We start from the raw sequence: 25,669 nt of genomic DNA, 5'->3' as shown, positions 1-25,669 counted from the left end.
GGCTTTTCTAGTGGTTTGCTGGTAGTTAATTTTATAGTATTGTTAAGTTTCTGAATCCATTCTGAAATAATTTGATTATTTATTCTTATGCTTAGGGCTTGATATTTCTTAATTTTAATAGAGTAGCAGTTTTATCTGTTTCCCTGGTTGTTATTAAAAATAAGTTAATTGTTGGGGTTGGCCCGATGGTGTAGTGTTTAAGTTTGCATGCTCGGTGGCCTGGGGTTCACTGGTTTGGATCCTGAGTGCAGACCTGTGCACCGCTCATCAAGCCATGCTGTGGGAGATGTCCTACATATAAAATAGAGGAAGATGGGAACAGATGTTAGCTCAGGGCCAGTTTTCCTCAGCAAAAAGAGAAGAATTGGTGGCGGATGTTAGCTCAGGGCTAATCTTCCTCACCAAAAAGAAAAAAAAAAGAGTTAATTGAAAATGGATATAAATTCTTTAGGTTAAAATTCACAAATGCAGGTAATGTGTAATAATGTGTAAATATATATTTCTATATAGCAAGTATGTACTTTTTTTTTTTTTTTTTTGCTAAGGAAGATTTGCCCTGAGCTAACATCTGTGCCAGTCTTCCTGTATTTTAAATGTGGGTCGCCACCATAGCATGGCTAACGAGTATTGTAGGTCTGCGCCTGGGATCCAAACCCAAGAACCTGGCCTGCTGAAGTGGAGCACACTGACTGTAACTGCTACACCGTGGGGCCGGCCCCTGTAGGTGTATTTAAAAAAATTTTTTTAAAGCATGAATTAGGATTTCCTTGAAAAGTTCAGAATTAGGAGTTGATTCTTAACAAATTCATCTTACAATTCTTTTTTTACCCCCCCAAGATTGGCACCTGAGCTAACATCTGTTGCCAGTCCTTTTTTTTTTCCCTTCTTCTTGCCAAAGCCCCCTGGTATGTAGTTGTATATTCTAGTTGTAAGTTCCTGTGGTTGTGCTATGTGGGACGCTGCCTCAGCATGGCCTGATGAGTGGTGCCATATCCATGCCTGGTATCTGAACCAGTGAAACCCCAGGCCGCCAAAGCACAGCATGCAAACTTAACCACTTGGCTATGGCACCAGCCCCAAATTACAATTCTTTTAAATAGAATAGCAAAATATCTGCTTTACAAAATTTTTATTTTCATAATTGTCCAAGAGTACACATCTATTTCCTTTTTTCTTTTTTCCCCTTTCTTCCTTCATTCAAAGTATTTATGGAAAATCTAGTATACTTCCTTCATGTACTGTGACTCTCTTGTGCTCCATCTTAGCAATATAACGTTTGAGACACTGTCTCTGCCCTCAGGATGCTAGTGACTGGGAAGGGAGACAAGTAAACAGGCAATTTTCATAGAGCGTGGGAGTGTTAATGACAGGGGCAAGAACTGGAAGGTGGAAGGGAGTGGTGAAAGATGAGGTTGGAGATTGGGTTTAGATCATGAAGGGCTTTGTAAATTATATTAGAATCTGGAATTTTACCTTGGGGCGATGTGGCAAGACTTTTGAGTAAAGGAAATAAGTTTGTATTTACATTTTACAAAGAGTGGATAGGAGGAGGCTAAGTGAGGAGACCAACAAGGAGACTGGCGTTCATCTTGTGAAAGCCTGAAAGCTAAAGGAGTGACAGTGAGGATAGGGAAGTGCACAGAACTGAAGACTTTGAAGAGCATAGGACTGGGCTGTTCAGTATCTGTGTGTGTGTGTGTGTGTTTACTTTTGTAGGGGAAAGGACAGTTGACAGGAGACTAAGGTGACTCCCAGACTTTCATGTGGATCAAGTAGGCCAGAAGCAGTAGCCACTAGCCATATATGGCTATTTAAATTTAAACTAATTTAAATGAAATAAGATTTAAAATTCAGTTTTTAGTTGCACTAGCCATTCTTCATGTGCTCAGTAGTGGGGGCTAGTGGCCTCTGTATTGGGCAGTGCAGATATAGAACATTTCCTTTGTCGCAGAACGTTCTGTTGCACAGCACTGGTCTGCAAAGTCAAAATAACAGGTTATTCTTCAGTGTCCTGAGAACTCTGACTTCACAGTATCCTAAGAGGTTCTGTGAGTCAGACACGATCATCACTGCCACCACCACCACCATCCAGGCAACAGTATAGAACACTTCCATGATCAGAGAAAGTTCTGTTGGACAGCACTGAGCTAGAGGGATGGTGATGTCATTCATTGACCTATTAATGGCTGTGGTGGGGGCAACAGGAACCTCTAGAAAGTACTGTTCACCAGCAATATAATGTGAACCACAGTAATTTAAATTTTTTTGTTGTTAGTGCCATCTAGTTGATTCTGACTCCTAGTGACCCTGTGTGCAGCAGAGCGGAACCCTGCCTGATCTTTTTGAGCCCTCCTCTCACCTTCCGTCGCCATATCAGACAATGCTCTGCTGCTATCCATAGGGTTTTCATCGCCAGTTTTTTCAGAAGTAGGTGGCCAGGACCTTCTTCCTAGTCTGTCTTAGCATGGGTGACCCTGCTGGTATTTGAAATCCCGGTGGCACAGCTTTCAGCATCACAGCAACACACCACTGTATGAAAATCCAACAATTTGGGTGATGTGGTTCCCTGACTGGGAAATGAATCCAGGCTGTGGCAGGTGGAGCGTGGAATCTTAAGCACTAGACCAACTGAATTAAATTAATTGGCAGTTAAATTTTAATAGCCACATTATAGAGTAAAAAGAAAATTAGATTTTGTAGTTTTTGTAATAAGTTATATTTAACCCAGTGCATCCCAAATATTATCTCAACATGTTGAAACATATTTAGAAAATTACTAATGAGCAATTTTACGTTTTTTCATACTAAGTCTTTTAAATTGATTGTATACTTTTCTTTTACAGCATATCTTAATTCACATGCTAAATTTTGACCAGAAATACTTGATCTGTATTTAGATTTCATAAAATTTACAGTTGAAAAAGTGGATTCACATACCCCACTTGTTCCAAACATGTTTAAAAGTTTTCCAGTAACTGAATTGAGTATCACTTTTAAATTTAACTTTTAATTGCAATGAAATAAAATTAAAAATTCAATTACTCAAGTCTCAGGCCTCAATTCAGGTCTCAACAGGTACATGTGGCTAGTGCCTGCCATGTTGGACAGTGCAGCTCTGGAATAACGAAGTGCGTTCTCTTGATGGTTGAAAATTCATGTCTGGAGCTCAGCAGAGAGGTGTAGAAACAGACAGCTAGATAGCAAGGACTGTGAGGAATGTGGATGTGATTTTGGACAAACCAATATTAACTTCTCTGTGTTTCATAAAATATACATACATAAAAATGGTGAGTAAAATTTTTGATGAGGATGCAGCGTATTGTGGTTAAGAGTCTGACTTTAGAGTCAGATGTATGATCTTGGTCAGCTGTGGAGCCTTTCTAAGCCCTGGTCTGCTCATCTAGAAATGGGATAATAAAATCTTTCTCCTTGAAAAGTTTGCTGGAAGGATTAAAGGAAGTATTCATGGCGAATATTTAACATGTATAATACATGTTTCCTTATTTCTGAGTTGCCATTTCTTTATTGTGGAGTGTACCATCAATTTAATAATTCTTTTTTAGGAAAAAAAGAAACCTATTTTAATTATATATATATTGTTATAAGCTGAATCTCAATTTCAGAAACTTTAAATTATGAAAAGAAGTATATCTTAAAATAGAGGAAATATGCTTATTGTTCATACTGATGAGTGCTCATTATGATCCACATACTGTGTTAAATGCTTTATATGATGACGTAAAAGGTTTTTAAAAAAATTTCCTATGTAACATGGTATTTCTCTTGTAGAGTTTCACTTAGGTAAACTTTGCAATAGAAAATCTGTTTTAATTCTGGAACTTTGAAATATATTATGGTCTTTTTCTTAGTTATTCCAGAAACCACTGAATTCTGCTTGAATCTCTTTGGATACTCTTACATTTATGATTTTATAGTATTCTGGGCTAAATCTATAGAATTTAAGAGTCTGTAATTCTTCATTTGGGTATATACATGTAAAGAATTATTTTTAAAAAATGCTTTGGTAGAGTTTATTCAGAGAAGCATGGTAACAGAGAGGAGAAAAATGGAATCTCCCAGGTTGAAGGAGAAGAGAATTATGATTTTTAATGGCTCCACAAATTCTTTTTCCAAGTCTTTTCCTCAAGTCCCATCTTGCCCATTATATCTGATTTCTTCTTTAATTTCTTCAATGATCCATTGCTTGTTCAGTAGTGTATTGTTTAGTCTACACATCTTTGTGCGTTTCTCAGCTTTTTTCTTGTAATTAATTTCTAGCCTTATAGCATTATGATCGGAGAAGATGCTTGTTATTATTTCAATTTTTTTAAATTTGTAGAGGCTTGCCTTGTTTCCCAGCATATGGTCTATCCTTGAGAATGTTCCATGTGCACTTGAGAAGAATGTGTATTCTGCTGTTTTAGGATGAAGTGATCTATATATGTCTATTAAGTCCAATTGTTTTAGTTTTTCGTTTAGCTCCACTATTTCCTTGTTGATTTTCTGTCTGGATGATCTGTCCATTGATGTGAGTGGGGTGTAGAGGTCCCCTACTATTATTGTGTTGTTTTTAACATCTTCCTTTAGGTCTGTTAATAGTTGCTTTATGAACCTTGGTGCTCCTGTGTTGGGTGCATAGATCTTTATAAGCGTTATTTCTTCTTGATGAAGTGTCCCTTTGATCATTATATATTGTCCCTCTGTGTCTCTCTTTACCTGTCTTATTTTGAAATCCACTTTGTCTGATATAAGAATTACAACACCTGCCTTTTTTTTCTTGCTATAAGCTTGAAGTATTGTCCTCCACCCCTTGACCCTGAGCCTGTGTTTGTCCTTGGGGCTGAGGTGTGTTTCCTGGAGGCAACAAATTGTTGGATCTTGTTCTTTAATCCATTTTGCCACTCTGTGTCTTTTTATTGGAGAGTTCAGTCCGTTTACATTGACAGTGATTATTGATGCATGTGGACTTAATGCTGTCAATCTGTCACTCGTTATCTGGTTTTCCTGCATTTCTCTTCCTGTGTGCTTTAGCCTACCCATTTAATACTGCAATTTCTTATGCTGGGTTTCTTAGATTTTTCCTTATTTATGTTTTGTGGCTCTGTTCTGTTTTTTATTTTAGTGTCTACCCTGAAGTTTGTATTTAGAATCTCGTGTATAACATAGTCTATTCTCTGGTGGTCTCTTGCTTACTTGGCCTAGACTGATTTAGTCCCTTTGCTCTTCCCCTCCTAAATTATTATTTTCGTTTCTTATTCCAGCTCGTGTTACTAGTTTGTAGTTAGGGTGATAAGATCGTCTTTGCTTTGGTAGTTTCCTTCCCTTTATCCTAATGATATAGTTGAATATTTGCTATCCTATTCTCGTTCTATTTATCTGTCTCCCTACTCTGTGGTTTGTGACCCTTTCTCCCTTTTTTCTTGTTTCAGGTATGAGAGCCTTCTTGAGGATTTCTTGTGGTGGAGGACTTTTGGTTACAAATTCCCTTAACTTTGGTTTGTCTGGAAAAGATTTAATTTCTCCCTCATATCTGAAGGATATTCTTGCTGGATAGAGTATTCTTGGCTGAAGATTTTTATCTTTTAAAGTTTTGAATATGTCACTCCATTCTCTCCTAGCTTGTAAGGTTTCTGTAGAGAAATCTGCTGAAAGTCTGATAGGAGTTCCTTTGTAGGTTATTTTCTTCTGTCTTGCTGCCCTGAGTATTCTTTCTTTGTCATTCATTTTTGCCGTTTTTACTACTATATGCCTTGCAGTAGGTCTTTTTACATTGACAAATCTAGGAGATCTGAAAGCTTCCTCTACACACATTTCTCCCTCAATCCCTAGATTTGGGAAGTTCTCTTCTATAATTTCATTAAGCACACTTTCTGCTCCATTTTCCTTTTCCACGTTCTTGGGAATTCCTATGATTCTTAAATTCTTTCTCCTCATTGAATCCACTGTCTCTTGGAGATTTTCCTCATTTTTTAAAATTCTTAGTTCTCTTTCTTCCTCTGTCTGGAGCCATTCAGCCTGTCTATCTTCGATTATGCTAATTTTCTCCTCTATGGTGTCTACATCGGCATTCAGGGAATCTGTATTCTGTTTTATCTGGTCCATTGTTTTTCATCTCTAGTAATTCTGTTTGATTGTTCTTTATAATTTCAATCTCTTTTGTGAAGTAACTCCAGAACTCATTGGCTTGTTTCTCTATCTTTCTCTCTACCTCATTGAGTTTTTTGATTATAGCTGCTTTGAACTCATTATCACTTAGTTTACCTAATTCCAAGTCCTCAGGACTTAATTCTGTGTTTTTATTGTTTTCCTTCTGGTCTGGAGCTTTTATAAATTGCTGGATGGTAGAGGAGCGGTTTTGTCGCATGATGGTAGAATTCGGTTGCAGTTACAGCCTGTCGCCACTAGATGGGGGTCGAGAGCTGCACGTTCTGAGCTCTCCGCCTTCGGGCAAGATGGCGGCACCCAGTGTGCTTTGTTGGGGGGGAGGGGCTGTTTTTCTCACGCACTGATCCAGATTCGGATCAATTCTGTTCTCTGGTCTCCTGGGGCCCTGGGTTTATGGGGTCCCCATGCAGGGAAACTTTCCCCGGTCAGCGGGTTTCCACTGCGCTGGCGGTGGGAGTGCTGGATGATCCCCCGGTCGCGCGGCCCCTCCCCTGCTCCTTCCCGCACCCACGCAGCGATCCCAGTCTCTAGGGAGGGAGTGAAATTCTCTCCTACCCTGTTCCAGCTCCTCCGAGGCCTGCTGTAGGGTCTCTGTTCTCCATCTTTTTGGTACTGTAGATCTCTGACGTCCTGGCATTAGGTTTATTAGCTGAAATTCAGTTTTCTTCCAATCCTTTATTGTAGTTTGGAGGGGAGAGTCCCGGGTCAGCTCACCCCGCCATTTTTCTCCACCCACCGGGTGCATCTTGCCCATTATATCTGGTAGTGTGCTATTCCTCAAGTGTATTGGAGAAGACAAGAAACATTTTTATGATGTTTACCTGATGCATTGTATACCTACAATGTGCTGGGAATTCTTGCTGTCTTCTTCACAGTATTTCCCATATACTCAATCAGGTCTGAAATAATATTAGACATCTTGCATCTATATTATTACAAATAATGAAAATTTTTTATGATGCTTTTAGGGCCAATAGATAGGTTTGATATTTTGTGCCAACTACATTTGGTGGTGGCAGCTGGAAGTGCTGTGTTGGGAAGGATTTTGAGACTGGTTCTGAAAGGAAGAAATGCTCACCTTAAATCACAGTGGCTTTTTCATTTTATTTCTGTTTAAATCTTTTAAACATTTTCCTTTTAAAAAATGTTATATACCCATTTGGAAAATTTTGGCAGGTATTAAAAAGAAAGTAAAAAGATTTCCTCCCGTTCTTTCTGCTGTACTTACATACATATATGTTTGCAAAATCGAGGGTCTAATGTATGTTAAAATGTACAGGCATAACTCATTTTATTGCACTTTGCTTTATTGTGCTTTGCAGAATTGCATTTAAAAAATTATTTGATTGAGGTCATATTGGTTTATAACATTGTGTCATTTCAGGTGTAGGTTATTGTATATCAGTTTCTATATAGACTGCATCGTGCTCACTCCTAATAATCTAGTGTTTATCTGTCAGAATTGCATTTTTTACAAGACCCTCCACCAGCAAGGGGATTACAGCTTGCTGAAGGCTCATGTGATCATAAGCATTTTTTAGCAATAAAGTATTTTTTAATTAAGGTATGTACATTGTTTTTTTAAACACAATGTTATTACACACTTAATAGACTACAGTATAGTGTAAACATAACTTTTATATGCATTGGGAAACCAAAAAATTTGTGTGACTCACTTTATTGTGAATTATTAGCTTTGTTGTGAGTTATTAGGTTTATTGCTATATTCGCTTTATTGCGATATTTGCTTTATTCCAGCTGAACCCACGATATCTCTGAGGTATGCCTGTATATCCATTTTCATTTACTGTATTATAAACTTTTTTTTCTTTTTTTTTAGTATCCTTTTTGGTCAGGAAGATTGGCCCTGAGCTAACATCTGTTTCCAGTCTTCCTCTTTTTTTCCCGCCCCAAATCCCCAGTACATAGTTGTATATGCTAGTTGTAGGTCATCCTAGTTCTTCTATGTGGGACGCCACCACAGCGTGGCCTGAGAAGTGGTGTGTAGGTCTGTGCCCAGGATCCGAACTGGCGAACCCAGGGCTGCCGAAGTGGAGCATGTGAACCTAACCATTTGGCCACGGCCCCTGTGAACATTTTTTAATGTCAGACATTGGTTGTAAATATATTTTTGTAGGCTCATGTTAAATCATAAAGATTTGACTTAAACATTTCCTAATTGAATGAGTATTAATAAAGCTGACTTATCATAATTAATAATGTAGTTGATTTTCTCTACATTTTGGATCATTTAAGTAGATTGGTTTCCTGTTTATGGAATTGTTGGATCAAATGATACGAATGTTTTTAAGACGCTTAACATAACCATCTTTAAACTTGCTGCTTCCCAAAGACTCTCATTATTATTTTATTATTATTATTATTATCGTTATTTTAAGATTTTATCTTTTTCCTTTTTCTCCCCAAAGCCTCCCAGTACATAGCTGTATATTCTTAGTTGTGGGTCCTTCTAGTTGTGGCATGTAGGATGCTGCCTCAGCATGGCTTGATGAATGGTGCCATGTCTGTGCCCAGGATTTGAACTGGCGAAACCCTGGGCTGCCTCAGTGGAGCACGCAAACTTAACCACTTGGCAACGGGGCCAGCCCTGACTCTTATTGTTTTAATGAAGAAAACAGAGACTTTGATTATAAATGCTTTTATTAATTTCAGGAAGTAAATAAAACATTAGATACCTTCAATTTTTCACTTTAAATTTGTGAAGTGTTTCAGATATGCAAAAAGATAGAATTGTGTAATTAATACCTGTGTAACTACCACCTAACTTAAGAAATAAAGTATTATAAAAACTCCTTGTGTCCCTCTCACCGATTATAAATGTCTTTACCAACAATGATGTGGATGTTTAATCTTATCCAACAGTACAGATCTTTATCTGAGATCTTTTGGGGCAGAATTCAGAATTTCTCAGATTTTAGAAAGGCAATGTGATGCTGCATATACTATATGTTATCTAACTTTCTAAGTAAGGTGCAGGGGGCACCCAATTCCTTCGTCAGACACATTGGTATTTCTGTATCAGTTCAGGTATGGTTTTACCACCAAATTAGTTACAGAATTTTTGGGTTTTCAGAGATTTTTGGAATTCACATTTATGGATAAGTGGTTATGAACACGTGCATCTGTTCATTATGTTTGTTTAGTTTAATCAGTCTGGTAGGATTTGTTGAACTTTGTGTTCAACTGATCATAATGTAGTATAAGATGTGGTACAGAGTGAAAGATAATATAGCTACAATCCGAACAATTTAATACTTTCGGATTTTAAGAACTCAGGATATCAGTGAGGACTGTAGTCATTGGGGAAGGTTACACAACCTAGAACTTGACTCTCTTGAACCAAGTGGCACAGATTGCTGATATAAGTAGAAAACTTTGATTAATAACCTTGTGTTTGCTTCTGAGTATCTGCTTGGCGAGTTATTTGTCATGGTGATGACTTTGATAGACCTTACAATTAACTTGATTAACTGATTGATAAGAGTTACTAAAAACCACAATTAACTTGAGTTACTCACCTTCTAATCCTTCCATAAAAAGGAATGAAATGGCAACTGTGGGAAGTGTTGTGTCATTGCTGCTCCTAGCAGAGGTGCTCTTTGTGGTAGGTACGTCACCAAAACAGTGGTGCTTTAGCCACACAGTTCTGTAATTTTGTTCTCTGGGAGAATCAGATTAAGGTTATACAACCTGATGCATGGTGTTAGCAAACCTGATATGCTACATGCTGAGAGTGGAAGCAGAGACATCTGTGCTTTAACTTGTAGGGTTTGTTTTTTTCTTTTTGAAGCTGCTACTCTCAGAGATTTTATCAGCATGGGACCTAGTCCATTAATTACCATCTAATAGTGCTGAATGGTTGAGGTCCTAATTTAAGCCCTTAGTTTATAGTGAGCCTTTTTTCTGGTGTATGTGTTATGTGTAAAAGGAATACATTCTCACTGTTAAAACTATTAGAAAAGGAAAGAAATAGTGTCTAGAAAGGAAACAGTGGTTCCATCTAACCTTTCAGAAATAGCGTCTTTCTATCCAAATAATTTCTGTATATCTACAAACATGTCTATGTACATACTTTTGTGTGCTGGTGGGATTGTATTATACAATCCTTCTGTAACTTGCTTGTCCATTTCACAGTATATCACAGATGTCTTTATAGAGATTGTCAGATATAGAGATTTAGTAAGAAATTTTTTTAACAGCAATTTTTTATAGTTTGGAGATACCATAATTTATTTAACCAATCTCTTGATGGAAATTTAAGTTGTTCTCTCTTTTTCCTGGTACAAATAATAACAATAATTGACAATCATTGCATATATTTCCTTGAACCTGTGAAATATGTCTTACAGAGAGTAATTTTAAAAGTGAGACTTCTAGGTCAGAGGGTATGCACATTTAAAATTTATTTGATAGCTTCTCCCAAATTGTACTTGAATGGGAATTTAAAAGTTTGGTCTATTGTTAATCTTTTCATAGAGCGCTTAAGATAGCTGCATATTTTTGCTCCTAGTGACGTTTATAACTCTTTAACAAAATGAACAGAATCTTTAAAAGTGTTGAAATACAGTGTTTAAAAATATTCAACTCATTTTCTGATAATAAATGCTAATTAGTGATGAGTATAACCCATCACAGCAAGTTGGACTAGTAATTTTGAGATTTAGACCAGAATTTCACATATAATGCTTTAAATGGCTGATGGGCGATATATTTTCTAGTTCATCTTATAAATATCTTATAGCACATCTATGTCAACCTATCCAGTTGTAATTGATTTGAAGTAGGTTACTATGTTGCTATTAAAGGATTTTCTGCTTTAGTTTAGTTTATGAATATTTGATGTTTCTTTGGAGACTCAGGTTTTAGAGACCTATTATTATCCTAATCTGTGAGGAAAGAGAGAGAGTGCTGTTTGCAGTTGCATGTTTTGCTTGTAGCTATTTGTGGGAAGAGTGCGAATTAAACATACAATCATTGTGTGTGGAAGTAGTTTTATTTTTAGGCCCCTGGGTATACTCCACGATTCTGAGTAGGTGTATATGGGTGTCTGTGGGTGCGGGCGGCCCGGAGGGTGTTGTCTCTCAGTGTTTATATAGGTATTGGGACCGATGCTTTTCTTGTAGGGAAAAGTGATTCTGGAATAGTCTAGTATTCTTCTCTTTATGGTTTTCCTGACCTAGCTGACAAGCTTTGTGGTGTCAATATGTAGTAGTGGTGAAGTCTGAACTCAGTTTTGTTGTTTTATTTTAGACTCATATAGATTTGGTAATGAATATGAGAAGTAGGATTTAGGATGTTAAAAACTCCAGATCACAAAGACTTGACCTCCACAGCTGTGCCTCCTCCACCTTCCATGTTTTTCTGTTTTGTCTCAGCAGCATTTCCTTCGTTCCTTTTGGAGGCTTTGAAGTGGATTATTCTCACTATTAATACTTCTTTATGGCCATCTGTATATTCTGGTTAAAGGATAAAAAAAGCACGTTTCCTGTGAGAAGTTAAAATTGAAGTTTTTCAGAAGGAACTTTACTAAAGAATTAAGGGAGGAAAACCTCAAACCTCACCTCTCATGTGTAGAAAGGTTTCAAAATAAGAGAAATGGGTTATTAAAAGCAATAAATGTTTATTGTAAAAATAATAAAATTACAGAAACAGGACACTAATTTCTTGTTCTGACTTAACCTTTAGCTGACATTTGCTGCATTGGTAGAGCTTATAGGATATGTAGATTCATTTCCTTCTTAACTCTATCTTAGTTGATGCTGGAGAATGGATATTATATAAAGATGCTTAATGTCTAAAGTAGAGTGGCTTTGACATCCTTGATGGCCTGACCTCCCCTCTTCTTTTCTACCCTCCCCTTCCTTCCACAAATCTCTTCATCCTATGTGTGAACATATAATTATTGAATGCGTGCTATATGCCAGGTATAGTAGTAAGGGCTGTGGATTCTGTACTAGTGAATAGGGAATGTATGTGTATATAAAAATCCTATTTTCATAGAGTTTATGGTATAGTAAGAAATACAGAGCCAGCCCTGATGGTCTAGTGGTTAAGATTCCACACCGTCACCATCACTGCTCAGGTTCCTTTCCTGGGCAGGGACCCACACTACTTGTCTGTCGGTTGTCATACTGTGGCGGCTGCAGGTTGCTGTGATAGTGAAAGCTCTGCCGCTGGGATTTCAAATACCAGCAGGGTCACCTGTGGTGGACAGGTTTCAATGGAGCTTCCAGACTGAGACAGACTAGGAAGAAGGACCTGGCCACACACTTCTTTAAAAATTGGCAATGGAAACCCTGTGAACAGCAGCAGAGCATTGTCTGATAGAGCGCCAGAAGATGAGAGGATGGTGCCAAAAGCCTGGGCGGTGTTCCGCTCTGCTGTACGCAGGGTTGCTGGGAATTGGAATCCTCTCTATGGGCGCTAACAACAACAAAGAGGAAGAGGAGCCAACAAAATGTGCGAAAAAGGAGTTATCTTGGAGAGATAGTAGGAGATCCAGAAGAGTAGAATTACAGAGACCCAGGTAAAAGTTTCAAGATAGAAGTGGTCAGTAATGTCAAATACAGTAGAAAGTAAAGAAAATGCTTTGAATTTGGCTATAAGGAAACCATTCTGGCTTTATTCTAGAAGTGGTAGTGGGACTTTTTAGTACCTAGAGCCTTATTTTAGTCACATGTACAATTTCTGTTAGATATCTTTATACCGTCCATCCCCCAAATAGTTTTATTGTTTTTTACTGATATAAAAATACTACACTCGGGCCTTAGTGTCCTCGGGTCTTGTTGTCATGGATTCAACCAACTGTGGATCATGTACTATTGTTTATGTTCCTTGGTTGGTTTAATCCATGGATGTGGAACCTCCAGATAGGGAGGGTTGACTAAGCTACTAGAGTCTCTGCAGATTTTGGTATGGGGGCGCTCCTGGAACCAGTCCCTTGTGGATCTTGAGGGAAGACTGTATGTGCTCATAGAAAAAAAATTATCGTTTGGAGAAAAAGTGAGATCGCTGCCAGAAATCTTACACTCAGAGTTGTATATCCGGTTGTAACTTAAAAAAAAAAACCTAAAGGTGGGGCCAGCCCGGTGGTGCAGTGGTTAAGTTCGCATGTTCCACTTTGGCAGCCCAGGGTTCGCCAGTTTGGATCCCGGGTGAGAACATGGCACTGCTTGGCAAGCCATGCTGTGGTAGGCATCCCACATACAAAGTAAAGGAACATGGGCATGGATGTTAGCTCAGGGGCAGTCTTCCTCAGCAAAAAGAGGAGGATTGGTGGTAGATGTTAGCTCAGGGCTAATCTTCCTCAAAAAAAAAAAAAAAAAAGGTGGAATCTATGTCTATAACTTTTTATTTTTTCTCTTTGGTTTGACAACAGATCACAAACGTCTTTCTCAATCATTAAGTATAGAGCTGCATCATGTATAATGATGATATATTAGTTTTCTAGGTCTGCTGTAACAAATTACCCCAAACTTGGTGATGTAAAACAGAAATTATTCTCTCACAGTTCTGGAGGCCAGAACTCCAAAACCAGTGTAGATAGGGCCTTGTTTTCTTTGAAGGCTCTAGAGAGAATCCCTTGTTGCCTCCTTCTGGCCTCTGGTGGCTCCTAGCAGCTCCTGGCAATCCTTGGCGGTCCTTGACTTGTAGCTGCATCACCCCAATCTCTGCCTCCATCTTTACGTGGTCTTTCTTATGTATGTCTCTGTGACAGAATCTCTATTTCTTTTCTCGATGGAAAAACACCAGTCATTGGGTTTAAGGTCTACCGTAGTCAAGTATGAATTTATATTAACTTAGTTACATTTGCAAAGATCCTATTTCCAAATAACGTCACATTCTGAGGTTCATAGTGGACATGAATTTTTGGGGGACACTATTCAGCCCATTAGCGAGAGTAACCCATTTTATTGTTGTGCCTTAACTTATATAGCCAATGCCCCATTGTTAGACATTTAGATTAATTTTTCACTATCGTGAACATAATAGGGGCAGGGAATAATACATGTAGGAGAACCTAGGTGATCCATTTGAGTGCTTTTTGGTTTCCCTTGCCCCATCTTAGGTGTGAATGGACATGTGCCGCAACTCTGGCCTGAGATGAGTATGATTGTGGAGGCCTTAGGCCCCTTAGTAATGAAAGTTTGGGTTCCCGTCAGATAAGCCACTAAGACTTGTTGAGGTGGAAACTGAGAGTGAGTGCAATTTAGAATACTGGAGGAGTAGAAGATGTGCACCATTTGTGCTCTTGAGACTAACAGCAGCTGTAGGCGGTTCCAGGAACCTTCCTCTTGGTGATTTCCCCTCAAGAACAGAGGCCTATGAGCATCATGGAGAAGCTGCTTCTTGTCCCTGTGTGGAGAAGTAATTATGCAATGCAAGGGGTGGACTGTGGCAGCCATGAAAATGTGCTGTTCAGCTCTCCTGTTGTGGGCAGCCTAATTGCCTTACTTTTTCCACTGTGTTGTTTGCCCTTTTCTCAAAAATGAGTTGTCCGTATATTTGTGGGTCTATAATTACTTTTTAAATTATAAAAGTAATTTGTATTTTTGTTAAAACCTCAATCAGTGCAGAAAGCAAAAATGTAAAAAACCCACCATTGCCCATGAATTCTTAAATTCCTCATTTTATAAATTAAAAAATGTATATCTTGTATCTCTTATCACATTATTGTTTTTAATAGCGGCAACATATTCCCATGATTATATAGGCTGTTACCAGAGTCTTATTTCAAAGAATTCCACAGTTTATTCTTAGTCAGTTTTCCCACTTGTGTGGAAATCTGTGTAACATAAATTCCTAGAAATGTAATGAGTAACATTTATTGAAAACCTACGGAGAAACATATTTTATACTTACTCACTGTCTTGATCTTTTTAGTCATTGTTTGAGGCAGATACTATGTCCATTTTGTAGATCAGGATACTGAGGCTGTAAGAGATTCATTTATTTGTTGAAAGCTGTACATTTAAATAGTGGAACTGAACCAGTCCAGGCCTTTCCTACTAGTCACTACATGACTAACCTAGGGAGCACAATAAGAATTATTTCATAGAGTGCTTGTTAGGATGAAATACATTTAAGATTTATGCATTGCATTTTGTTACTGCATATTTTTACACTTAGTCTGTAGAAGAGATATCAGGTCACATTTTTGGTTTCATACCTGAGCATAGTGTTACTAATCTGCTTTAATACAAAGGGCAACAATGTTAAGGAGGATAGTATACAAACTGCTATGTCCATGTATTCTGAGCACTGTTGCTTCATGATTTGGAAATTAGAAATATATAGCATTAGAAATATATAGCACCGAAACTGAATGAATTTTAGTTTTCTTGGCTTTCTTTTCTGAGAAACGATTGTGCCTTCACTTCTTAGGGAAACTCTGTATTGTGAGGCTTTCAGGCTGTTTTTGAGTTAAGATTGCTTTTTTGGTGAGAATAGAAAAGCTCTAAAAACTGTAATTTTTTATGGGAATATGGAAATATGAATTGATGGAGGAACTATGTTGTTAATAAACACCAAATTGAAGATAGACTGGATTTCTGGTAATGTTCTTATCAGAGTTAGATTTTAGAAAATTTTTCTAAGCATAAATCTGGGCAAACTTGCAGAGATTTAAATGCTGTGCTAGGGGCCGTCCCGGTGGCGCAGCGGTTAAGTTCGCATGTTCCGCTTCTCGGTGGCCCAGGGTTCGCTGGTTTGGATCCTGGGTGTGGACATGGCACTGCTTGGCACGCCATGCTGTGGTAGGCATCCCACATATAAAGTAGAGGAAGATGGGTATGGATGTTAGCTCAGGGCCAGGCTTCCTCAGCGAAAAAGAGGAGGACTGGCAGTAGTTAGCTCAGGGCTAATCTTCCTCCAAAAAAAAAAAAAAAAGAAAAAAAGCTGTGCTGATTTTTTTTTTTTTAGTATTTTTAAAAACTCAAAATATAGGATAAGAAAACCAATTTAAGTACTTCATGGGTCTCTAGCTATAATATTAACTTGACAGATAATTTAATAGAGATTTTTCAGTGTTGAGAGCAGATGTGTACCCGAAGGCATGATATTTTATGCATATGATTGCTGTGTGTGTGAAATTTTAATTTTTTTCCTTAGAGGATAAGAAGCATTAGTCTGTTCTCGTTGAGTTTATGTTGTCTTCTTGGAATTAAGATTTAGCTACAGAATTCCCTATTTTTATTCATGCAAAAAGAAAGGTTTGTTTTTTACAAAATTGAAATCTTGACCGTTTACTAAGTTTCCTTACGATTTTCAGGGTATAAATTTAGAGGACAAAAATATATAGCAATATATATAGAGAAAGAGGTGGTCAATTTATGGAATTTGGTTACTATTTAAAAATAAAGTTTGTTAACATGAAGGAAATGATAAAAAGGCTTTCATTATATTTGTCTTCCATTGCATTTAGTTGCATTTTCAATAAACTAATTTCAAGATTACTACCACCTTCGGAATGTATAAGAACTATCTTAATGAATTTTACTTGGATTTAGGTTAACTTGTGGCTTCAGCAAGCATTTACTGCATACTTGATTTGCATTAGGCGCTGCGCTAGATTTTGGAGATAAGACATTCCTTTGCCTTTAAAGAAGTAATTAAAACACAGTGAGTACATTATTTTAAAAGTCCCTGGTTCCATCAGAGGAGCACCTGAATTAGACTGAGAGATTTAAGGGTTAAGGTAGGATTGTGACTGTTAAACTTAGTTTGGAAGAATGAGTAGTAAGTAGTCAGTTGATGGGGAAGAGGAAGGTCGTGGAAGCAAGAGACAGCAGGCGTTTGAGGAAGCTGCAGGTACTGATCATGGCTGTCACATGGGAAAGAGAGGGGTTAATAAGTAGCCTGCCTTTAGACAGGTAGACTGGGCCCAAATCCTGAAAAATCTTATATGCACTGCTAAGGAGTTTAGATCTTTATTTTGGGAAGCCATCAAAGGAAATATGTAGGTGTGTGTGATTATGTTATATTTAAATTTTAGAGCAGTGGTTCTTAAACTTCTTTCTAGCATCTCTTTACACTCTAGTTAATGAGGACCCTAACTAGCTTTTGCTTATGTAAACTGTATCTATTACTGTTTACCGTATTAGAAAGTAAAACTGAGAAATTTTTAAAACATAAGAGACAGCACACATTCCATTAGCGAGTGGGATAATATGACATATCGTGTACCCTCTGGAAAACACTACTGTACAGTTGTGAGACAGTACAGTGAAAAAGGCAGAAAATGCTTGTAGTATTATGAAAATAGGTTTGCTTTCATGGACCTCCTGAAAGGGTCTTTGGGACCCCTGGGAGTTCCTGACCCACTTGGAGAATTGTTAGAACTTAAAAAAGGAACACATTTTAAATTGTGATCCAGTAGGCACATGTGTATGCATATGCACTACTGAAACAAAAGTTTCAGGAAACAATACTGGATTAGTTATCTCTTATTATATAAAAAGTTACCACAAAACTTATTGGATTAAAAAAAAAAACATTATCCCACAGTTTTTATGAAGAGCATAGCTTGGTGGTTCTGGCTCAAGGTATTTCCTGAGATTGCACTGAAGATGTCTGCTGAGTCGGCAGTCACCTGAAGGCTTGACTGTCGTTGGAGCATCCTTTTCCAAGCTATCTCACATGGCTGTTGGCAGGAGGCCTCAGTTCCTCACCATGTGGCTCTCTGTTGGTTAGCTTTAATATCCTTACAACATGGCAGCTGGCTCCCCCAAAAGCAAGTGATCCAAGAGAGTGACCAAGGCAGAAGCCCCAGTGTCTTGGAAGTGATACATGATCAGAAGCAAATCGCTTAGTTCACGTTCAAAGAGAGGAATTTTGCTTCCCCTTTTGAAGGGAGGAGTATCAAAGAATTTATGGAGATACCTTAGAACTAGTACAAATACTTGTCAGGAGAGTGAGTCCTCCATGGGTCTCTTTTTTCCTGCATGTCTTGCTGGGTATGCTAAGGATGCAAGGCCCTGACTGCTTAACCTGGGCCATTTCTCAGGATTGTGTTTGCAGCGAGCCACCTTGAGGGATGAGGTAATGTCTCCTGTTGGGAGAGAGCAGGCTTACTTACTGCTTACTATAAAAGTGGTGGATTCCCTAATCTTAATGTTCTTAAGCTGTGATGCAAGCCCACTTTCATGTGTAGTGTCTATCTGGTCCTCTCTGTGTCACCTTCTGGGACTTGGGAGTAAAAGGGAGCCGGTGCATGCATGATGCTCATACTGCTTGCTGTGCTGTGAGTAGTAAAGTTCTTTGTCTCTGACCCAGGACTCTCATGTGCTCTGCCTGATAGGCAGAGGGAGAATGTTTGAAATAACCACCACAACAGACACTAGAGAGCTAACAGAATATTGTCTTGGAAGCTAACTAAGGGACTTTCGGGACTCCCGGGGGCAACATTATGGGCTCAAACTGAACAGCTGCATGATTTTCTCCAGCAGCAATCAGGATTCCAGGTGTATAATCAGTGAAAGTGTTTCTTTTGGATTAATCAAAGGCAAGGGAGCTTGGAATGTGAAATTACTTTTTCGCACTTTCATGGTATGATCTACGTACTGTAAACTGAACATATTTTAAATATTTGGTGAGTTTTGATGTGTATACGCCTGTGAAACCATTATCCCAGTCAAGATAATGAACATATTCATCACCCCAAAAGTTTCCTCCTACCTCTTTATGATCCATGCCTCTCTCAACTCCATCCCCGGGCATGGACTGATTTGCTTTCTGTAATAATACATTAGTTTTAGAATTTTATGTAAATGAAATCATACTTTATAACTTTTTTTTGGTTAAAATTATTAGTTGTCAGCTGTTTCAAGTGCAATAATTATTTTGTGTTTGTGTGGCATATTTTTAAAAGAAATTTATTTTTTAAAAAAACTCTCTTCCCTAAAGCTCAAGAGATTAAAAAGCCAGCATGAGGGCTTCAGACAGAGCTAGTGAATTTCCTTCTTGTGTTGTATAAGTGCATATAATTCTGATAATAACAAAGACTCCACATGCAAATTCTGTTTTGGATCTGAAAGTAACTTGAACGTTAGAGTGCACCTGCTGATGTTGAAACCTTGATGTGGATTTTTGTTAGTGGATCTTAGCCTGTTCAGTGTGATTTGGTTACTCGACTGCATGAAAATAGAGTTCTGTACAAGAGCACAGTTGGGAATTTTTTTCTTGAATGTGGCAGTTTAAAGTTCTGATGGCATGATTCCTGAGACTCTGAATTATTACTCCTTATTTTGTTTTACTTATTTTGCCCACCATCTTTTTAAAAAAACTTTGTTATTAATAGAAAAATAAATGTGGTTATTTAAGCTTTACACTTGGGAAAACCTAAAATGTGCCCTAAAGTTTAGGTTTAGAGTCCAGATTAGCAGGACACACTGCCTTAAAACTCTGGAAGCCTTTAAAATCCTGTGGGCAATTGAGATGTTAACATCAGCAGCTGGTGGTGGTTAAGCATTGTAGCTAGGGGCCTCCAGGGCTCTGGAATTGGGTGCCCTAATTAAAATCTGGACCCTACCACTCAATAGCTGTGTGACTTTAGATAAGTTGTTTAATACCTATAGGCCTCACTTTCTTTATCTGTAAAATGGAGATAATCACAGTACCTATGTTATAGAGGGCTTATAAATGTTAAATTAAATCTTATGAAATTGTTAGCACAATGCCTGGCATGTGGTAAACACTCAATATTAGCTTTTGTTATCATTCAAGGGGTTCTGGATAATGAATGGCTCTCTTATTTTACTCAATATTCAGATTACTTAAAAAAAGAAAAAAAGTTGCATCCCTCTTTGATTTTGAAAAAGAATTCACTCAAACAGTAATATGTAGATTATTACTTCTCATCTATGTTACAGCCCAGATTAATCATGAAAAGGAATTTTTACTTCATGAGCTAGGAAAGGAATTTCCTAACATTGCTGGCAGAATATTGCAATTCCTGAACTTTGCGCATTCTTGCTATTTCTGAGGTGGAACCTTAAAGGTTTGGGTTCAGAGTATCTCCTGTTTTGCTTGTTGTTACCCGAGGGCTGTCTTTACTGGGTGTAATGTCACTGGAGTAAGGATGAGACTGCCAGTGTATTCATATTTCTGAAGATCTTTAACTTAAGTTTGGCTAGAATATATAGACCCTTTAAAATCTTATTTTTGACCATGTGATTTTACTTGGATAGTGTTTTCAATGAATAAACACTTATAAGAATCAATTCTACATAACAGAGGATTTTTGGAGAATATTATCTAATATGCTAAAACCTGTTACTTGACCTAAGCCATTTCTTTGGTAGAATGATGTTAGGAAATCACAGAGATCTAGTTTAGATCAGTATTGATTTATCTTTGAGAGAAGTGTGGAAAGCAGATAGCTATGATATGTCTTTTGTTTTGTTTTGTTTTGTTTTGAGGAAGATTAGCCTTGAGCTAACATCTGCTGCCAATCCTCCTCTTTTTGCTGAGGAAGACTGGCCCTGACCTAACCGCCGTGCCCATCTTCCTCTACTTTGTATGTGGGACGCCTACCACAACATGGCTTGCCAAGCAGTGCCATGTCTGCATCTGGGATCTGAACTGGTGAACCCTGGGCCGCTGAGGCGGAAGGTGCGCACTTAACCACTGTGCCACCGGGCCGGCCCCCGATATGTTTTTAAAATTTGTTTTAATTATACTTGTAGAATATGAACATATTTTCCTTTTAAAAAATTCAAGGTTTATTGTAGTCTGAGTATGAAAGCTTTATATGTGAAGCTAAAGCCTCCACAAACATTCCTCCCCATCTCTCCTTAGAAATACGAGTGCCCTCTCCTGCAGCCACTGCTGTTTCAGTGTGGCATTTCTCATGTGGGAATTCTCTGTATGTTTTGTATGCAGATTTTTATGCATATGATAGATATATTTTTCACCTAGTTTTTGGTTTTTCTTTTAATTTAGCTTATAGTATTTTTTTGGTATATTTTGTCACTTTGACATAGTTAAATGTATTAGTTGTTTTTCTTTATGATTTTTGCTTTCTGTTTCCTGTTTAAGAAGCCATATCTTCACTTGAGTTCCCAGGGATATTCTCCTAAGTTTTCTTCTAGTACTTTTAATAGTTTTAAAATTATATCTTTAACGTACATAAAATTTATTTCTGTGTACTGTGTGAAGTAGGAATGTAATTAGTTTTTTTCGAAGAGCACCAGTTGTTTAAACCCCATTTATTAAATGATTTTTCCTTTCTTCATTGTTTTGACATGTTACTTTTAGCATATACTAATAAACTCACATATATAATTTAGAGTCTGTTCCTGGGCCAGTACTATAGAGTTTTAATTACTGTAGCTTTAAAAGACTACAAGTCCTTATGAGAAATCCTGGGGGTCAGATGTGGTTTTGGAGTCCAGATTTTTTCCACATAATACCCATCGGACATTATGCAGTGTCCTATAATCATATACATTGTTTTCTCAGTGAAGTGTAGGAATATTCACACTAAGTGAGATACATACAAACAATAAGTGACCTCGTATCAGAGCAGGTCGGGTTTTGCTGCTAAATGAGTTAAAAAGGAAAAACTTATTTTTGGACCTTTTTTGGATTTTTGCATTGGAAGTAGGATCATGGACCCATAATTTATCTTGCTATTTAGGGGACATCTTCCTTTTTTGTTCTATTTCAGATTGTTTTGGTTATTGTTGTCCCTTTAGTCTTCCAATGGAATTTTAGAGCCAGCTGGTTGAGTTACGTGAAGAATCTTAGAGAGGTTTGCATTGGGATTTGGAGTAGCTGGGGAAGAACAGACACCGTTACAGTGTTTTTCTTCTCATCCATGAGCATGGATAACTTTCCTTTTGTTCAGATGTTCTTTCAGTAGAGTTTTATAGTTTTTTCCAAAAATGCTTGCACGTTGTTGTTGGATTTATATCAAAGTTGTTGCTATTGTGAATGAGATTTTTTAAAAATTGCATTTTCTAATTGTTATTAGTGATATACGGGAAAGTATTGATGTTTGTCTATTGATCTTCTGTCAGACCAATTTGTTGAGTTCTATTATCAGTTCTAATTACTTGTCAGTTGGTGATCCTGGGTTTTCCAGTTAGAAAATCATGTATTCGAACATTGAATTTTATCTTTTCCTTGCCTGTCTTTCTATCTCAGTTCTTTTTCTTTTCCATTTGTGTGGTATCGTTTCAGTATTCAGTTTTGAGACGTGAAATATTTTAAAAATGATGTTTATTGTGAAATAAATTGTTTATTATTGGAGGATTTAATGTGTGATATTTTCATTACAGATATGGTGTAAGATATTTCTTCAAGACTGCACAGCTGAGGACCTGTTATTTCTGATTAGCCTTAAGCAGACTTGTAGCCATAGAGAAACCTCACGGAGTTCCGTATTTTGTTTTCTGCTTTACACCTTTCCTGGCACCTAAACTCATCTTGCAACCATGTATGGAAGTGCTCGCTCAGTTGGGAAGGTAGAACCCAGCAACCAGAGCCCTGGGCGTTCACCTAGGCTTCCACGTTCCCCTCGCTTGGGTCATCGTCGAACCAATAGTACAGGAGGGAGTTCTGGAAGCAGTGTTGGAGGTGGCAGTGGAAAAACCCTTTCAATGGAGAATATCCAATCCTTAAATGCTGCCTATGCCACATCTGGCCCTATGTACTTAAGTGACCATGAAAATGTGGGTTCAGAAACACCTAAAAGCACCATGACACTTGGCCGTTCTGGGGGACGTCTGCCTTATGGTGTTAGGATGACTGCTATGGGCAGCAGCCCCAATATAGCTAGCAGTGGGGTTGCTAGTGACACCATAGCATTTGGAGAGCATCACCTCCCTCCTGTGAGTATGGCATCCACCGTTCCTCATTCTCTTCGTCAGGCAAGAGATAACACAATCATGGATCTGCAGACACAGCTGAAGGAAGTATTAAGGGAAAACGACCTCTTGCGGAAGGATGTGGAAGTAAAGGAGAGCAAATTAAGTTCTTCAATGAATAGTATCAAGACCTTCTGGAGCCCAGAGCTGAAGAAAGAACGAGCCCTGAGAAAAGATGAAGCTTCCAAAATCACTATTTGGAAGGAACAGTATAGAGTTGTGCAGGAGGAAAACCAGGTTAGTTTTGTATGTATGATTACGTTTATTGATGGAAGTCATGTATACAAATGAAATGAGCCATTCTTTTTCTTTTCTTTCTTAGGTTTTTCCCTTCTTGGTTCATTTATCTTCCTTTTTCCTATTTATCTTAGTATTTTCTGTCCTCCCTTTCTCAGCCTTTTCTAGATTTGGTTCTGTGCCTTCATTTTTGTCTTGTTGCCATGTCTGCTTGCTCACCATTCTTGCTTGTTTCTTTTCCCTGGCTTCTCTTTCCCTTCGTGTCTTTTCTTTCAGCATATGTTATCTTTTTTCAGTTCTTGTGAGAATATAATTTTGCCGCATGCTCTAAGATCTTTTATCAAAATTATTCAGGCTGTGTAATTTACGAGTGAGATGTAGCATTAAGATTTACTGTAATGTCAAACAAGTCAGTCTTAAAAAAACAAAAAAAGATCAGAAGGCAAATCACTATGTTGACAGCACAGAATGGAAATTAGTTAAAAATATTAATGTGGATTATGTAAATATTTATTAAGTACCAATAGTGAGTTCTTTCTGTTGACATTCATGATAGTTTAACTTCAGGATCCTTATGTAGCTTTTTTTTCTCTAATTCTTCATATGTAAGGTGGAAGAAAGGCAACTTGCTGTGATTGGTTGCTTCTGGAGAATAATTGAGATAATTAGGCATTATAATTACGGGCTTTACAGTTCAAGAGTTAAGTCCTATCTTATGGATACATGAAACATTCATTTACTGTTTTTCTGCGCTCGTCCAGGTTATGTATAGTTGATGTTTTGGCCATAGCCATGTCACATTCAGTGACATGTGACTCCAAAGATGTGAACAAATCATATTCAAGCTCCAGCAATTAAAATCTTAACCATACTTTTTGTTTAAAAGACTTTTAGAACTTTTCTTAAATTTGCAAGTTTGAATTTGCCTCCTTGAAAAAATTCTCCTATAGTCTTAAAGGAGAATTTTATAGTAGCTATCTCATTGTTAGTGTTATACTTTATTTTTGGGTTAGGTTAATAAAAATTATGAAGAAAGTGATAAACTTATTTGGATTTCTGCACTGTTCTTGAATGATGCTAAGAAGTAAAGGAATTTGAAATGATCTCTGTCTCCGATGAAGTAAATCTAATTTAAGATTTCTATTGGTTGTTTTACCATTCTATTACTAACACTCAGTTCAGACATTCAGATCTACTGTTTTGGTTATTTGAAGAAGAACTCTAGTTACATTGTTTTGTATGTTAAAACCCCAGACTTTTTCAGTAATAAAAATAGCTTCTTTTCTGATCATAAAAATAATACAGAAGAACATAGATAAGAAAGCAAAGTTTAGCCCAAATCTATCTGTGATAACTTTGCTATTCCACTGTTAACATTTTGATGTTTCTCCCTAATGAACTATCTTTGTGCACACAGACATACAAATTTTACATGAATGGAATATTATAGGTGTTATGTTGTGACCTTTTTTTAGTCAGCAACATTTCTACTGTATGTTAAAGCCTTACAATATATATCTGAATCATTTTTGATGCCTATATTCTATTGTGTCTGTACCAGTTAATTTAACTAATATCACAGAGTTAAAAATCTTCGGATTATTATTTGATAGTACAATATGAATTAAAAACTATACCTTGAATTCATTTGAGTCAGAGATTTAAAAAATAATTAGAATTTATAATTTTATTCTTTCTCAGGTATAGTATAACTTCAAACTGCTTTCCTTTTACTTTTTAACCAGTGATTAAATTTAATTTGTCCCTACACAAAATCTGAATGTTTTGTTAGTATTCTTAAATCTCTAAGGCTCTTAGAAACCCAGCCTTCTTAAAAAAGAGGAAATGTCCTTTAAAAAGTACTCCTTAGGAAGTTCTTTGCATTTGAATCTTCAAGACTTTAAAAATGTGAAAAGAAAGGAAAGAACTAAAATTGACCCCAGTGTTAGATCTTAAAAGTAGGGACAGGATTCCTAAGTGCTGGCTCAGATACATTGGTATCACCAGTTATATTTATTTAAAATATAGATTCCCAGCTTCAGACCGGCTAAGCAAAATATCTCTGGAAATGGAGTCCAGTAACCTGGATTTTAAACAGGCTTCTCTGGTGGTTCTGATGATAAACCAGTTTTGGGATCTTTAGAATTTTAGTACGTCTAATTCTTAACCTAGTCTGTTGCTCATTTGCCAGAGGGAATTTGTGATGGTTCTGTTGCCACTTTTGAGCTCAATTGTGAAAGAAGGGGAAAAAAAAACAAGGGACCATTGGCTCAGTGCTTCTCATCCCTTTTTTTTTTTTGGCCATATTACACCTCAGAGTTGTGACAGACTTCTATACATAGTGATCATTCATTGAGACATTGACCCTCAGTAGAAGG

At 37.4% G+C, this 25,669-nt stretch overlaps 1 protein-coding gene across 22 annotated transcripts in view; it reads left to right on the top strand.

Annotated features, from left to right (window-relative positions):
• ERC1 (ELKS/RAB6-interacting/CAST family member 1) overlaps nt 1–25,669 on the top strand; it is a 516,922-nt gene that overhangs the window by 14,391 nt on the left and 476,862 nt on the right. For 21 of the 22 annotated variants that reach the window (XR_011439909.1, XR_011439905.1, XR_011439904.1 and 18 more), the window contains one exon: nt 22,467–23,291. The exons of the other annotated variant lie outside the window; for it this stretch is intronic. Coding sequence is in view for 14 of the 21 variants with exons in the window: in XM_070270826.1 (XP_070126927.1) it covers nt 22,623–23,291 (669 nt within the window). In the remaining 7 variants the exon portion in view is untranslated. The remainder of the gene's footprint in view (nt 1–22,466; nt 23,292–25,669) is intronic. 22 annotated transcript variants of the gene reach the window in all.

This window comes from Equus caballus, chromosome 6 (assembly GCF_041296265.1).
Source record: "Equus caballus isolate H_3958 breed thoroughbred chromosome 6, TB-T2T, whole genome shotgun sequence".
NCBI lineage: Eukaryota > Metazoa > Chordata > Mammalia > Perissodactyla > Equidae > Equus > Equus caballus.
This window is presented reverse-complemented; position numbering and strand designations above follow the sequence as displayed.